The 17160-nt window shown below is 32.8% G+C and overlaps 1 protein-coding gene across 3 annotated transcripts; it reads left to right on the forward strand.

The window, feature by feature from the left end:
* Positions 1-2456: 2456 nt before the first annotated feature.
* On the forward strand, positions 2457-16254 carry LOC128167729 (girdin-like). Of its 3 annotated transcripts, none has more exons than XM_052833610.1 (8): positions 2457-2551; positions 11699-11752; positions 12014-12359; positions 12534-12743; positions 13841-13933; positions 14287-14439; positions 15145-15207; positions 15293-16254. In XM_052833610.1, the coding sequence occupies exons 3-8, from the start codon at positions 12015-12017 to the stop codon at positions 15587-15589; spliced, it is 1161 nt and encodes a 386-aa protein (XP_052689570.1). In that variant the 5' UTR covers positions 2457-2551; positions 11699-11752; position 12014; the 3' UTR covers positions 15590-16254. The 3 variants fall into 3 exon arrangements, with proteins under 3 accessions (XP_052689570.1, XP_052689568.1, XP_052689569.1); XM_052833608.1 differs by lacking the exon at positions 2457-2551 and adding an exon at positions 11109-11391; XM_052833609.1 differs by lacking the exon at positions 2457-2551 and adding an exon at positions 11435-11502.
* The last annotated feature ends 906 nt before the right edge of the window (positions 16255-17160 follow it).

A 17160-nucleotide genomic window follows, 5' to 3' on the forward strand; every position in this document is an offset into this window, starting at 1 on the left:
CCCGACGATTACTTACTATTAAAGCAGCTCCTGCACTCAGACGTGTGCACAAAGATTGATTTATACCACTGAAAAACTTTTGAAGTGTTGAATTACTGCGGGAAAATAGTCGCCTTTATTCCTACAGCTAGTATTTTTTTGTTTAAAAATGAAAAGGGTAATAGATGTGGGATTTCCAAATATATTTAGCTAATAAGCATCAAACTGGAATGGATTCTTTCTGTATTTTAACACCTTTTCCATTTAAAAATAAAATTGAATAGTCGAATTTATATACTATCGAAATAATTTTATTGAAAAAAAAATATATCACTTTAGATGTCTATTTTATGTCATATCATATGCGATACTGTGGATAATTTTACACATGGAAATGCACTCGTGTTCCTCCAGGTTGATTGATTTAGGATACCAGGTAAAGGTTTACTTCTGACAAATGTAATTAACTTTATAGAAAGATTGAGCACTCAAGGCATTACCATATCTACACGTTAGATTATCCACGTGTTCGATATGCTATCGGGCTCTCGCGCAATCGACGTTTCAGATTATTGGAGTTATATCACTTAGAAATATATATGGATCAAATAGATAAATGAAACACCGATATGCTATCGGGTTCTCGCGCAATCGACGTTTCAGATTATTGGAGTTATATCACTTAGAAATATATATGGATCAAATAGATAAATGAAACACCGATATGCTATCGGGTTCTCGCGCAATCGACGTCTCAGATTATTGGAGTTATATCACTGAGAAATATATATGGATCAAATAGATAAATGAAACACCTGTTTGGATTTTTTTGCACTCGAGTAAAAACAAATATAGATATATGACTTGATGTCTTTTGGTATTTTAATTTTTTTATACCCCAGATAAAAACAACTGCCTTTATGAACTGTTTTCTATCTTCGTCTATAAAATTGTGGAATGAATTACCTCTTCACATTAGAATTTTACCAACTGAGTCTTCATTCAAAACAGCCATAAAAAACATATTCTTTAGAAAGCCAAACAAACTTTATGACTTTGGAAACAGAAAAGCAAATATTATACATTGTCAGATAAGAAATAATGCAAGCAATTTAAATGCTGACCTATTCAATCATATTTGGTGTGAAAATTCTATTTGTGATATGTGTGGTTATGTATCTGAAAATGCTTATCATTATTTTTTTGTCTGTCCACATTATAATGCACAGAGGCAAGTTTTTATACAGTCAGTAAGTAATTTACACTTAGATATCCCCATCTCTCTGGACTTATTGTTATATGGGGACAGTAGTTTGCCTTATAACGAAAATGTTGCTTTATTTAAGATTGTACATGTCTATATTATATATTAGCTACCAAAAGATTTAAGTTTTAATGCATTATTCACAGTGTCACTCAAACAGCTGAACTGCTAGCTTTCTACAACTATTTTTCATTTTGTACATAAATAATACCCGGTACCAAGCATTTTGATTCCACTTATTTTTTCCTTTATTTTTCTCTACTATATTCTATTGTTACATTGTACCATCAATGTTTGTCAAATTGACTGATAAAGGAGAGGGCTCAAATAGGCAGATTGTCTGCTGCCCAATCCTATTATGTAATATTTTTTACATAATAAAATATTGTTTAAATAAAATGTCTTTTGGTATTTCAATAATTTAGATTTTTGGTTTAGAATATATCAATTCTACATTTTAAAAATTTTCAAAATACAGTGCTCAGTTTTTAAAAAAGGTGAAGTTATGACATTTTAAATAATCTAACAACAATTATATGACGTTATCCTGTTAAAGTTTTATCTCCTGTTAAAGTTTTATCATCCAGGAGAGCTTGATTGCATCCAAAACTGTTTAATTTATGAAAATGTCCGTTTCCGGGGAAAAGTGGTGGATGTTAGGTTGAAGCTTTACTTTGCCTTGAACCTTTTTTAAATTAATTCAAAGCCATTGCATAACTTTTATCAATCAACCACTCTGCGGGTGTAGTATATGGCAGATAAAGACAAAACAAGAAATAATAGAATCCGAACAATGATTTTACACAGAGGTCTGTAGTGAACTTTATCTTTTCCATCGAAACTTGATGTTGGTGTTACATTGAAACTCGATACTACTTGGATTTAGGTCACTGCAGAGGGTCTATTTGGTAACTATTCTTAGCCAGGTTGCATAAAACCATATTTCAAAGAGATCGTACACGACCCTAACCTTTAATCTAAAATTTGGTTGAAAGTCACTGCACACCGTTTATTATCAGGCACTCCTTATAATAAGTATGAGTAAAACATGCAAATATTTTTTTAATAAATAATTTTGATATGATCTTGACGTTGACCTATAGACTTGGTTCAGGGTCACTGCACACCATTTACTCAAAACCACTCTGTGGGTGAAGGCTGAGCCAGATTGCTCCAAGGGAAGAGAATAATATTCTGCGGAGAAAAGTAACATGCTCCGAAAAGACCACTATAGGATGGCTGCAATGCGATCTTCTAACAATTAAACGTAAATTAAGAGGTTTACGCTCAATAACATTTAGTCTAAAGGTAAGTCGTATAACAGCGTAATTACAGTGCACACGTGACTGAGTGACAGAGTGAGTTTCTACTCAAGGTGAACTACGAGGTTTATTCTTGATAAATGAATAATTTTTGCATGTTTTATTCTTTGCGAATTCAATTTGATCGCGAAAAATGCATCTTCGCTAGCCAAGGATTTTCGGTCCACTTTGCTCCCGAGCAAAGCGGACCGAAAACCCTTGGCTAGCGAAGATGCGAAAAATGGGGAAAATAGATTTCCGCGAAAAAAACGGACATACGGTATTATCACCGATTGTAAATACAATTTTGGGATATAAACTAGTGTGATGGTTTTGTGTATATTTGATTATGTTCATATTCTTGTCCCGAGCATATCTTTTCTCCCTTTGCTCGAATCTGACTCATACTTCACCCCACGTGGTGCCTATGCCTAAGGGGTATGCAGTAACCGTAAATGATGCTTGTAGGTCAGGTGTTAAGGTCATATCGCATCACTCAATGATCCTTTTTAAGAGAATGCATGTATATTTTAGCCCTATTTGGTTTATACTTTACATAAATAGAGCTTAAATTAGACACGCCTCACTGCACATGGCTTGGATATCTTTACACTGTGCACATGTCAAATGCAATCACTTTTTAAAATGCCCCTCTACTTCATAGGAAGAGTGTTCTTAATAAATCAGGATATTTTTACAAAGCTTTGTTATTTAATTACATTCAAAAAAGTAATTTGAAATGAAGTGTCTTGCGAATTTCTTGTTAGATTTAGTCAAAAACGGAAGTATAGAAAGAAAACAAAAAAGGAAAGCATGTCAATTGATCGGAAGTGCAATGGTGGAATATTGACGTGTCTAGAAATAGAGTTTTAAAAAAAAAAATAACGTAAATATATGCTCATTTAACACTTCAACACAATATATTTATAGCTACATTTGGCTATTATATTAATTTGGTTAACATTTCCTGTCTAAATAACAATATAAAGCAGGGTTTCTTGTATTAAAAACAGGTGAATTTCAAAAGACAACTCTAATTTGTTGCTGTTTAGTATGAAAGGACAAGAAAACAGCATTAACACCCATTGTAACCATTGCAAACAAATAAATTATAATTTATGACTACAATAGACACATTTCAGATATCTGAACGCCTCACCTACCCGGACGACTGGACTTGGGAACGAAAGCGTCCGGATAACTGAGGCTCCACTGTACATTGCATCTAAAAATAATGAAATGTGAAATACAAATTATCTCTAAACTCTATTATAGATACGTGTAAATTATTTACTAGCTTGAACATGCGAGTTAAATATTCCTATCAGTGTCTATCAGAGCAATATATTTACATCTACCAAGTATGATTCCCTCTTTCTTACGGAAACTTGATAGTTAATTCAAAGTTCTATAGAAACAGCCAGACATGCCCCGTTTATCGATAAGTCGAAATCTACAGCGGCTGAAACATACAGGAAACTGACAGAACTGAAATCGACACGCCTTTTTTATCGATTGGTCGAAACCTTCAGCGATCTAAGAAAAATCACGGACTGCACGAAATATAATAATCATGATGTTGTCAATTTTAAACTCAAAGTCTCACATGAGACGACTTGGTTGTTTCTTTTAGCTAATGTACTTATGTACGTTAACAGCAATTTAGTGAATTTTACTTACTTTTAATGATCAATTTATTAGTTAGTAAAAAGAAAGATGTTAATATAAACAATAAAATGCTTTCTTTGATGATTCATGCGGGTTAGGGTATGAAGGTAGCGATCATTTCAGGAAAAAATACATAACCCGCTAACACTTCCGGAGGTTGGCACCTGATATAATAGTAATGTCAATCATCCGAAAACCACTTGAATATAAAGATGGGGACCTAAAATGTTCATTTATTTTATTTGTGACCCATGTCACAAACAGAAATGATAATTTTTTTCTAAATTTTTGCTAAAATTTGACATGAAAATTGATAATCTGAAGAAATCAAACAAATATTTATAGTTTGAACTATTATTTAGTTATAATTTAAATACAGTATGAAGTTAAACACATGCAGTGACTATAAAAGTAAAATCTGAGTCAAAGTTTAAAAAAGCTTGCTTTACTGGTGGCTTCAAAGGCCAGTACTTAATAAACACAACAACATATGTTACAAAATTTTGGAGAAATCAAATTATAACGCAAATAAAAAAAATTATAGTAATGTCATCTTAATTTCCAAAAGTTTGCATACAAATAAACATACATTCAATGTCTCGTTTAAAAGTAAAACAAGTAGGGGTCACATCTAAAAAAATTAAGATATAACATGAAATAAGCTAATTTTAGGCCAAAATTGGAGTTAATTTTTTCTTAACTTTTATGAAATTTAAGCTGAATATGCCAAAATATATCGGTAGAAATATCAAAATATTGTATAAATATGTTTTTTAGAACATCCTGAATATATTGTAATACACAAACTATCTAAAAGTTTGGTCTGCGCTGAAAATTAGAAAGCTAAAGTAACAGTAATCTAAAACTGGTGAGTTGTGAAAATTGTTCATTTTCTTCTTGAAAACTTCTCGCCACAAAATATAGTTCCTTACTAAACTCAGTAAAAATGTATTTTTTTAAAAACAATTTTATTCAGTAAAGTTTATTTGGCATTGTAAAGTATAAATATACTACTAGAATTGATATGTGATGCAGAATTTTCAGACTAGAGGTGACCCAAAATGGCTACCCAAAACCTAAGGAGCGAACCTCTTTAAAAGCAAAAACAGTAAAGTATACTATATGACACTAGTAATTTATGAAACAGTGCAGTTTTATACTATTTTTAAGGGGATGATATATTCTCCCGAAAAATAAAAATAAAAAATCTGAAGAAAAAGGGAAAGGGGCAAAAATATATTGTAACATATTAAAACTTCCAAAATCTTAAGTAAGATGGGTGGGGTGTTAAGTTGAGAATTAATGCTAACAGAGAATTGCTCAGCGACAGCATTAAGTGGAGAAAATTATTGTAACTCCTTTTAGTGATCCGATTTGTTCGTTTTGATTTAACAATACTAGACATCAACACGTGTTTGCACAGGCTGAGTAAAATTAACATGATTTGAAATTTAAAAAAAAAATGAGTTAAGAAACTATAACCAAAACCATGCGATCTAGAAACAGAAGTATATTTATAGTATGCGTTTTTGATAGGAAATAAATATAAATAAAAAGTGTTATACATGTTTAATATTTATTATTGTTATGGCCCTTGGACTTATTTGGAGTTATTTGCAGTTTCCGCTCAATTTTTCCGCAGAGGGTGCACATATCAATATGAAATTTGGTATGCAGGTTTATCTAAATAATATCTAGGTCAAGTTTGATTTTGGGTACGATAGAGCAATCTCCGACAGAGTTATGCCCCTTGGACTTAGAAAAATTCCAAATATTTGCAGTTTACGTTCATTTTCTTTGTGGATGTTTCCAAGGGAGGGGGGCATAAGTGTTTCACAAACATCTCTTGTTAACTATTGTTTTGATCCAAAATTAAACCGGGATTCTCAAACGTTAAGGTATGTTTATCACTGTTTTGACGAATTTGGTGCATATATATAAACTGTGGTTAAACATTTTCCGATAGTTTTACTTCGTGAATTAAAGGTCTTTCGATTGTCGTGTGACGTCATTGTTAGCATTCCGGAATATTTTACCGTTATCGTTTATAATAATAGTGTTATGTGGTGCATAGTTTTGCCAATATTTCTTGATTTATACTTGTGTTTAACACATTCTAAGCTATGTAAAGTGAAATGACACCAATGTATAACAATTCATAGAGAGTAGTTTGAGTTGAAATCGCTGAATTCAATGAAAAACTGATAAACCGTATATAGGCAAACTTGACAGAGACGACAATTCATAATTTTTTACCAGGCAAGGTAAACATTTCTTTGCAGATTTCGATAGGATATATAATGAATTACAAATGTACCAATTTTCAGTGAGTTTGAACCATTATTTCAAAAGTTATAGACGTTTTATGTTGCTAAACTGTACTTATTCATGGTTGAAAAATCGTATCAAAATGCACTGTAAATGTGATAGCTTTCATACTGGCAATTTTTAAATGGCCTTAAAATGTTAAAATACTTAAAATAAAGGATTGCGATTAATTTCTTTAAAAATTGCTTTATTATATCGAAATTAGTTAAAATAAATGTGATGTTTGTTAAGAGAGCAGTCGTTGCTATAACTGTCCCGATAGTGTACCTGTGTTAGCTCCTACAGCATGAACAAAATATTTGCAACATACCAATATTTAACTTCAATTTGATTGTTTGCATATTAATCATCAAATTTAGACAAAAATTACACAGATTAAACCATAAAAACATCGAGGGTGGAGAAAATGATAATGACATACATTCGATCGTTGCAAACAATGAAATTATTTATCAGAATAACTATTAATTGCATGATGTCTGCATATATTTTTACTATAATTAACATTCGATAAATCTATTTTATCGGCTGTGAAACTAAATGTATGTTTCGCTCGTTTTAGTGAATGTGGTGCGTTATACATTAGAACCATTTTAACAAGACCTTGGACTTTCAGTAGGACGTAACTATCTATTCCTTGCGCTAAAACAAGTTAAAATGACGCGTTTTCTAGCGAAATATGTACCGATTGCATAGTCTTAGCTCAAAAGCCAAACAAATCTTGTTGATTTCAAAGAGCAATGGAAGCCCGTTGGTGCCACTTAGAAAAATATTTTATCTGGCGGCCGCCATATACTTTTCTGGCGGCCGCCAGATAAAACCTGGCTTCCTGATGCGCGCGCATGTTTTAATGGGAGCTTTTTAGGGAGTTGCGGATACACTCTAATTTATTAGTTTTATTAATAATTTCTGAAACTTGACATTAAATATCAATTGCAGAGCCTAAGTTTTGAAAAACTGGTGGAGTTGAACAGTGGCGTAGCTACCATGTATGCTTATATGCCTGAGCATGCACATCATTTGGGAAAAAAAGGAAGAAACTCAGTAAAAAAAATTAAGAAAAAAAATTAAACAACGAATTCAAGTATTAAGGTCCATATTGAGTTATTCTATCGACAAATTTAACAATGCTAAACATAAAAGTACCAAATATAGACACGCAACGTGGTCTTACAGTACTATATTAAAGCATTTGAACTTAGTTTTACACATCACTTTAAATTTCCCCCATAGAATATCACAGCTTTTTGAGATTTTCATTACCATAAACTAGGTGAAAATGAACTTAAGAATAAAAGTTTTGATTGGGTCTAAAACAAACGTCAAAAGTTTCTTTTAGCTTTTAATAAGTTTTGTAATTTTATTTTATGCCTAAACTAAAACCAAAACAATGTTAAGTGCCTAAAAATATGTTTAAATAGTTAGCATTCCTTTCAATTTCTGCGATGATTTTTAGTGTTCAAAATCGTCAGAATCCATGAGTTTCCGGGGCCTTCGTCCTGGACCCACTGGGGGCCTCATGGTGGCCCCCAGACCCTCTACCATTTTAAGCATGCACTTCGTTTCTGGTCTAGCTACGCCACTGTTGAATGTATAGTAGACTTTGTTAAAATATAGAATGATTTAGATATTACTTTGTGCCTTGTATTATACATTATGTTGTTATGTAAAACGTTATATTTCAGAATTGCTTCTAAACTTTTAAAACTAAACTTAACACCCGTTCAGGAAATCTTAACATTAAAAAACCTGTACTTGAGAGGACTGTTATGTAAACACGTTTAAGTAAAGGAACGCACTGCCTTCTATATGTTTTAATTCTGGTATAAGTATTTACCAACGCAGATTAAATTCAGTTTTATTGACCACGACAGCTAGTACAGGCAATATTTTCACGAAGGCGGATCCTGCTATGACTTTATAAAGATAAACTAGGATGAGTGTGTACTAGCATTCGTGGCCATAAAAAGGCAACTATTTAACTGACTGTGTTGTTAAACTCTTATTCCAAATCACATTGAAGGCAGTACAATATATAAAAAGATCGCGATCGGCCAGTGTTTCTGGGTAAAAAAAATTATGGTCAGTTAAGAGACTTTATATGAATGACATGACTGATGGTCAGGATACCAAATTCAAGCGTGAGAACACATTGGCTTAAAAATCCCCAAACAACAGAAACACTGGAATTACTTAATTTAATACTTTCCTAAGAGTTTTAAAATATGACTACAAGTTATATATAACATAACAAAATAAGGGGCATAACAAGGACAGCTTGCATTTTTATTCCATACTTATAATGAAAATACCGGTAATCAAGCATGTAGTCTAGCTTTCGACATGTTTATTTTGTGGTGTTTACACATTTCCTTCTATGTAAACACCATATGAAAATACATAGCAGCGGCTGTGTCAACATTCATCTTCTCAACCAAATATAAATACACTAACACTCACGTTTTGCAAAATAATTTATGTGGCGGCCGCCAGACATTAAGTGGCGACCGCCAACAAATTATGTGGCGGCCGCCTGATAATAAGCATAGGCGTCGGAACCGGGGAGGCTAGGGGGGGGGGCTTCCCCCCCCCCCCCCACTTTTTTTGCAAATGTAGACCTAACCATTAGGCACATAGCATCATAGAGGGTTTAGCCCCCCCCCCTCCACTTTTTATCGCCGGAAATATAGTTGTCCCTAAATTAACCTTGAAAGATTGAGAAAGTTGGAGTAATAGGCCTTACCCCCCCCCCCCCCCCCCCCACAGATTAGGAATTTCATGATTTGGGGGGGGGGAATTTTGGTAGGTAAAAATTTTTTTGGATAGGTACACCCCCCCCCCCCTCCCCCCACGGATTCGATTTTCATGTTTTTGGGAAATAGTTTTTTTTCGCAATATTTCTGAGGATTAGTGTAGCCCCCCCCCCCCACTTTCAATTTGCTTCCGACGCCAGTGGTAAGTGGTGGCCGCCACATAACTATCTGGCGGCCGCCAGATAAAATATTTTTCCTACGTGGCACCAACGGGCTTCCGTACCATGGCGAGTAGCTAGCAACGAAATAGACAGGCCTACGTCACATTGCTGTTTGCCACAACTATTTTCCCGCCGTTGGTTCCTCCATGCATATGACTTCTAAGAGCTCTACTGGCTGCGGCTGTTGCTGCAATAGCATAGTGGCTACTAGCTTAAGCCTTGTTTAGATTGGAATTGTATTACTAGTTTTCAATATAATTAGTAATATTTCATTCTTTTTTAGGTTTTACGGTAAATTTGGGAGCAATTAGGTTTGCTGCGAGAAAAAGTTAGGGGTCCCTCCCTGATGTGTGTCTAATGGTGGTGGTCTAACTTTACAAAAAAGCCCCCCCCCCTTTCCTGTTCCGACGTTCATCATCTTCATATTTTTTCAAGCGTCGTGGAAAATGTTATTAGAGCCACATTGAGGTGGATGTATTCTGAAGGAAAACATTTGATAATTATATACCTTATTACTAACCGTGAGGTGGAAATAAAGTCACGTTGAGATGTGTAAGATTAATCCAAATTGTGGTGGAAATGGAGTCAAAATGGAAGTTGAGGTGGGTGTAAGTTTGATGCATGAGAAAATATGATGCTGATGATGATGATGAAAGGATCATGCAGATGTTCAATATCGAATAAGGAAAACGGATTAAAAAATGGATTTTGTACGTTCTTCAAATTTTGATTCCAACACAGAACTTATAGAATAGGTTTCATAAGGACTTGATTGTAGGTCGCATCTCGTATGAGGTCTATATATTCAACCCCCCCCCCCTTTCGTTAACGCAAAGCGAGTAGGAATGTGGTTTGGGAGTTAATGACCGTTTTCTGTGTAATATACTTTAGGTCTGTCACTGTGATAACATGTTGGCACATGTAAAAAAAAATTAGTCTTTTTACAATTTAATTCAATTCAATTCAATTCAATTTTCAATTCAATTCAATTTCTTTATTAACCAATGTACATAAAACATTCAATAAACATATACAAGAGGGAAAGAGTAGGATGATTGAAAGAGCTAGGACAGACATGAACATTTAATTAGTATATATATGTATGTTTCTATACATTCAATACAGTGTCTTCTATATATTTATGTTAAACACCATACATAAATATGTCAAAATACAAATGTACATACAAATTTGAAATAGTTTATCATATGATTGAAAAGTTAAAAACCAATATTTGACTAGGAAATACAAATTAAGGCAATGCCTTTTGTAAAAATTTACCAAGAGAGTTTAATATATCTAATTCTTCACAGCTTAAAATCCAAAATAATTTTTGTTTATCTTGTAAACTAGTAAAATGTTTTGCTTTAGATGAAATTAAATCAAATAGTTCCTCTCTTTCTTTTGTAAATTTGCTGCATTGGATAAGAAAATGTTCATCTTAATTCTATTAAGTGTACAATTTTTACATGTTCTTTCTGTTCTAGGTGTGTTATTATATCTGCCCAATTCAATGAAAAGTCTATGCGCTGATATCCGCAGTCTACAGATTTACATATAACGTTAGTGTCTCTAGCTATTGATTTTTTTTTTTAAAGATAAGAAAGTTCATTTTTTTCTAAAATGGAATATGTTGATTGAGCTTGTTTTGACATTGCTTTGGAAATCATATAAATAAAGTCATTCGATACACGAGATAATACTAAAAAAATGCATGTTCAAACAAACCAATGAAGGAAGTAATCCATTTATTGCACGAGTTAACCACAAAGCAAAAGTGAAAGTAGGAAGTTCCCATAATGTTTGGAAGTCCCCGGAATTTCTGTTCTTGAAATGACTTCAGCAATATTGACTGTTCACTTACGATTTACATTAAGGTAAGAATTTACGATTTGAACAACTTATATTTTAGGAAGGTTGTATGTAGTTATTGTCTTTTGAGTTGAGCAGCAGAAGGCTTATATAGAGCATGCAGAGGCTAAAAGGGGGTATAAACTGTAAATTTCTTCTCTAGCATTGCAGTATCATTATGAGTCTAAATATCAAATAGATTTTCTTGCTTTCATAGACGTAAGGGTAATTGTAGACATTAACGAAACATATAAATTTAATGCCTTTTTGTAGTTAGTTCTTGGACATACAATATGTTAACAAGTTTAGTATTTTTTTTTCAATTTGTTACAGAAACAGGATGTATGATAGCATTAGAGAAACTACACCATTAAGGTCTTAATACAGGTGAGTAAATAAAAAAAAAAATATTTTTAAGTGTCCTCAGTCATATATCAGGATATCCTGTGTAATGTTTACGGGAAAAACCAAAATGAAACAATTGAGTTAAATGCATAATAATTTATAAAATAATAGTTTGTGATTTTGGATTTAACAAAAATATGATTACAGAGAGTTTTGTTTCAGATAATCCTTATGAAATACCACAAATTAGAAAATCCCCTTTTTTCTGTTAAAATTTTCAATTTTCCTTTGTTTACTGTTTAGGATGCATCATAACACTGGAGGTGGTGGGCCCCACAATGCCTCAGAATTATCCACGGATGGAGATTATTCATCGAGGCAACCAAAAATACAGACGCATCTAGCCTATCAAAAGAACCAGTTTCCAGTGAACTTAGACTTTGCAGTTTTTAACAACTCAATGGATCCCAGAAGTTTTCCACATTCTTCTCCAGGCTCCATGTCAATGGATACCAAAAGAAGGGAACAAAGGATGGCTGACCTTTGGTCCCATAGCAACGGAGTGTCACAAAGTCAGTTCTTGTCAGTTGTTAGAGAATTAAAGAGAACCCAAAATGCTTTGAAGGAAGCGCTTAAAAAACCAGGCAAAGTAAGTATTCTATAGCTCTTTTCACAAAAAAACTTATTAATACAGTTAAATATGAATAGATATTTAAATTTTTATATGTCTTTTCTTGGTACATAGACAAATAAAGGCCCAATGTATGAAACAAAAACAAAAAAATTAATTAAACATCTGTAGTTTTGATGATTAATTTACTAGGGAGATCAGCCAATTGAAACTACGAGTACCCTTTTGCTGGAGAGTCGAGTAAAAGCTCAGCAGATTGAGATCTGTGAACTCAAACAAAGAATCGAGAATCTCCAAGTCCACAAAAAGCAGCTGAAAAACAATATTGAGGGAATTTCTGTAGCCCCCTCCTCCAGTTCTTTTGAAATATCCAGAACAAGCAGAGAAAATAGTTTTTCAAAGGTATACAGGGAATGCCTTCATTGTTTAACTTAATTGTGACATATTTGCTTGATACAAAAATCAGTACTACCTGTTTGCTTCTGGTATAAAATTTCTTTAAAACTTGAACTTGTACCTGAAAAGTGTTTTCATTTAAAAATAAATACTTATTTTTAAATGTTATATAATAAGTGGAGTTTTAAAGTCATTTTTAACACTTGGCAAACAGAAGTGCTTGAAGCAGCTGTACAAAACAAATAAAATTCTTATATACTAAGGACGACGGACCCAATTCCATTTGCGCAGATATATCACACAGGTTAAAGGAGTGATTGTTACGAACATCTCAATATTACGTCACAATCACTGAAAGTCATTGAAAAATCGCTTATGACACAATATATAGCTGTTCAACGTCATCAATACACACTTTATGTAGCACAAGTAGAGGCTGACCTTGCTATAATTTAACATGCTGAAATATGCTTTTCAACATTATTTAACATGCACAAATATCTTTAAGGGATGTCAAGTACTGTGGTGAGTTTTATATTGTTCAAGTTAATAAGCATCTACATACAGGTCAGTTTACAGAATTTGAGCCAGTGAACAAATCACTTACATTTCAATCCACTTCAATACATGTACTCATATTGAAAATAGAGTAAACACCTTTTCCTATTATGTTCAGTTGAAAAGGAGAAGAAACACACAAATTTGTTTAAATGGTCCTTACTAAAAATCTAATTCAATTTTATGTTATTTTTTGATTGCATTTTATATATCTTTAGTAACTCTTAACTCATATAAAATTTTCATGAAAATCCCTATTGTAGAAGTGAATTGGGTCTGTCATCCTTAAGCAGAAATATTTTATCAGAAATAATTTGTATTGATGTCAAGTTTTATCAAAAGTCATTTTGATCAATTTATGTCCAACTTGGTTTCTAAGATGTATATCATTTTGTATTGCAGAGGTATGTCATCTCAGATTCAGATATCTTACTGAAAAGTGCAATCAATGTCAACTTTATACTTGTAGATGTATGACTAAATTATTTCAATTGCAGTTTTAATTTCAATTTTGTATTATGCAGTTTGTGAATTTTATTTCACAGGAGGAGGCTGAGTTTAGTAGGAGGGAAAAACAGCTGCAGGATGAAATCAACAACTGGAAACAAAAAGTGGAAAACCTCAGGAAGGAAAATAATGTATGTGAAATCTTTTGAAAGGCTAAATATGATATATTGGTTATTGGTATCACTCCATTTTTTTTTAAAGCTTCTGTAACTTTAATTTTTTTCTTAATCTACAAACAATTATCTGATCATTAAAATTTCTACCGAGAGACGTTAAAAGAAAAACATGGTTAGAACAAAGTGTAAAGGACAAGCAATTTTGATTCGTTAAAAATTATAGTAATTAGTGACATCCCAACAGATTATAATACATTTCTAGATCTGTGATTATGGTAATGATACTGACTTTGCTTAAGTGTAATATGTTTTCATGAATAAGTCGATTAAATTAAAATTCATGGGTGATTATTTTATTTGTCTCCTAGGAGATGAAAGAAAGCTGTTCAAGGTTAGAAAAAAGTTTAGAGGAAGGAAAAATGTCTTCAATTCAGAGATTGACAGAACTCACTAAAGAAAATGCAATGTTTACTAAAAGATTAGCAGAGGCAGAGGAAATTCAGAAAATCCTCCTTGATCAGGTATATTCTCAAAGTTTCAGTCTCAGACCCTTAGAGTTTTACACATTGTTTACTAAAAATGCTGAATGCATTATATGATATACAAGTACATGTAAATATTTTTTTAAAACCTTAAGTAAAAGAATTCTGTTTAGTATTTTCCATTTCATGATTGTATTTCATGGGGCTCTCTCAACAGAACAGTTTCCTGAATTAAAAAAATGTAGGGTTGTTTCCCTTTAAATGTCATGCAACTGCATGGTCATATACATCATAACATGTATCAAAATTAGAATTGCAAAAAGACATAGATGTGTACGTATTTATGATATATCCGTCATGCGTTTGCTGTAAAACTGTTCATAGACTAGCTTGCAATTGACCATTATGATAGACACGGATCTTAGCTACTTGTATGAATCGCAAGTCCACAGAACACACCACCATTCATCTACACTGCTGGTCTTGATTGGCTTCATCAGATCTATTGATTTTTTGTTGTTGTCTGTGATAAGGCCATGTACTGGAAAGTTGATTTCTTTTTCAAAGATGTTGCAATTATAATCCAGAATTTTTTTTTAATATAATTCTGCCAATTTGTTTTGCCAGGAACTTGGTAGAGTAGTTTAATATAATACTGTTTTATTGATATACATAAACATTGAAGCAAATAAATCAAATGTAGATATGAACATAAACTCTGTTTTTTTCTTTTGATGATAACAGGTACAGCAGTTGAACTATAGGCTTAAGGAGGAGACTGAGAGGCTACAGAAAATGGAGGAAAGTGTAAGAACATAAATTTATATGTCTTTTCACTCCTAAAATAAAATGTTTTATATTTAGATATTTACTCCAAGATGCTTTATTGCAGTATAAACAGGCCATTCAGGATAAAAATGTGTACGAGCAACGAATTGCAGAAATGAAAGCGTGCCAAGTTCAGGAGACCAATCCTATATATAGAAGCCCCAAAACAGTTGCTCATGGGAGCTATGAGAAGCCCGTAAGTGGTAGAACTCACAGGACGGTGGAAGACTTGCACGAAGCTCTAAACGAGTTTAGGAGGCAGCCCAGTCACAACCCGCGAACTTACAGGTGTGATAGGTGCTACGAGGAGTTCACCTCAGAGGAGGATCACTTACAACACATTCAAAAGTGCTACGATTGATGGAATATCTGTTTGAATCACTCGGACTACTGCTTCTTCCACTTTTATTATGTGTGTCAGTAAATATGACTGTTGTATATTTGTTATTAATGAATCATTAGCATCCATATTTCACTACTTTGAGATTTTTATCAAATTGGCATACACTCATTAATATACAGAGAGAGAGAGAGAGAGAGAGAGAGAGAATCAAATTGGCATACACATTAATATACAGAGAGAGAAAAAGGGGAAGAGAGAGAGAGTACAATGGATGATATATATGTGGAAACTGGTACATGTAATTATTTCGTAAAATAGTTGATATGTGTTGGCCTGTACTACTTATTTTAAAAGACCATTGTTTTACTTTATCATATACGTGTATTTTTAATATCTTATTTTCATTCACTGAAAATATATTTATAAAAGTTTTTACCAAAAACTGTGAAAACATATGGTTTCCACACTCGTAAAAAGCAAACAGGACATGGTGCACAATGACTCCACAATGATTTGTGAATTAACAACTACACCCAATTTTTTTTCTGTTTCTTGAAAAAAAACCAACTAATGTTTAAATAGTATTTAAAAAGTCAAATCTATTGTCTGTATATTCAACATTGATTAACACTAATATTAGTGACATTGTTTTTCAGTGAATAAATTTGTACACTGTAAAATGATTTATTCTTCAGTTTTGGTGTTTACTGTGGATGGATAATTTCGAGATTGATTAAGACTGTTTACTACATTTACAAAGCTGAAATTCGGACTTTGTTAGATTTACAAATAGCTGTAGTGACCTCCATACAAGGAAAGTTTGGCCCCTCCCTCTGTGTAACATACTGGTCGACAATAAAGATAGCGATCATTGCAGAAAAAAATCACAAATCTGTAACCTGATTAGGGGGGGTTATGTATTTTTCATGGTTCACTGCCTTTGTACCCGCATGAGTCATTTTAGGGTTATACCACTTGGTTTCAGTTACTGCATTTTCAACAAATATATCTAGATGATTGACCAGGCAAAACTTTTTGAGAAAGGATTAGTTGAATGATGCATCTGGGTATACGTGTGTTGGAAGCTTTAAAATTTATGTGACCTATATTTTTTCATGAGTCAACAGGTTTAAGTTTTTGTTAACTCACGCATGAAGTTTTGTTAAACTTCATGCGTGAGTTACTTTTTAGTATATACACTAGAATATATGAACGGAAAAAGTTTCAATCAATCGATATCATAAATATGGTTTTGGCCTCTCATATAGATGATCGTAAATCAATGTATGGTACTTCCGCAATCAAAGACCAACTTCTGTATTTTATAAGGTTCAAAGCTTGATTAATAATGTTGAAGGGAAACTTCAATATTAATCAGAAAAGTCCGTTTAGAATGACATTAATCAAGGTAAAACAGTTTTAATAATGCAAGGTCATTTTCGGTGAAAGTATTTGTGTACCTTTTACGGCGCTTTGAAGACAAAACATTTTCTAAAGTTATTAGTGTTTCAGTCTTTCAATATTACATAATATTGGAATGCTTAAGGTGTTGAAATACTAGTACACTCTCTTAGAATATGAGATAACTC

Source organism: Crassostrea angulata, chromosome 10, assembly GCF_025612915.1.
Source record: "Crassostrea angulata isolate pt1a10 chromosome 10, ASM2561291v2, whole genome shotgun sequence".
Classification (NCBI taxonomy): Eukaryota; Metazoa; Mollusca; class Bivalvia; order Ostreida; family Ostreidae; genus Magallana; species Magallana angulata.

Bases quoted from the DNA above. Each gene is read 5' to 3' on its own strand.
- LOC128167729 (XM_052833610.1), top strand. From the start codon at position 12,015: ATGCATCATAACACTGGAGGTGGTGGGCCCCACAATGCCTCAGAATTA. The intron at 12,360-12,533 runs GTAAGTATTCTA...TTAATTTACTAG, and splicing joins CGCTTAAAAAACCAGGCAAA to GGAGATCAGCCAATTGAAAC. The intron at 14,440-15,144 runs GTATATTCTCAA...TGATGATAACAG, and splicing joins AGAAAATCCTCCTTGATCAG to GTACAGCAGTTGAACTATAG.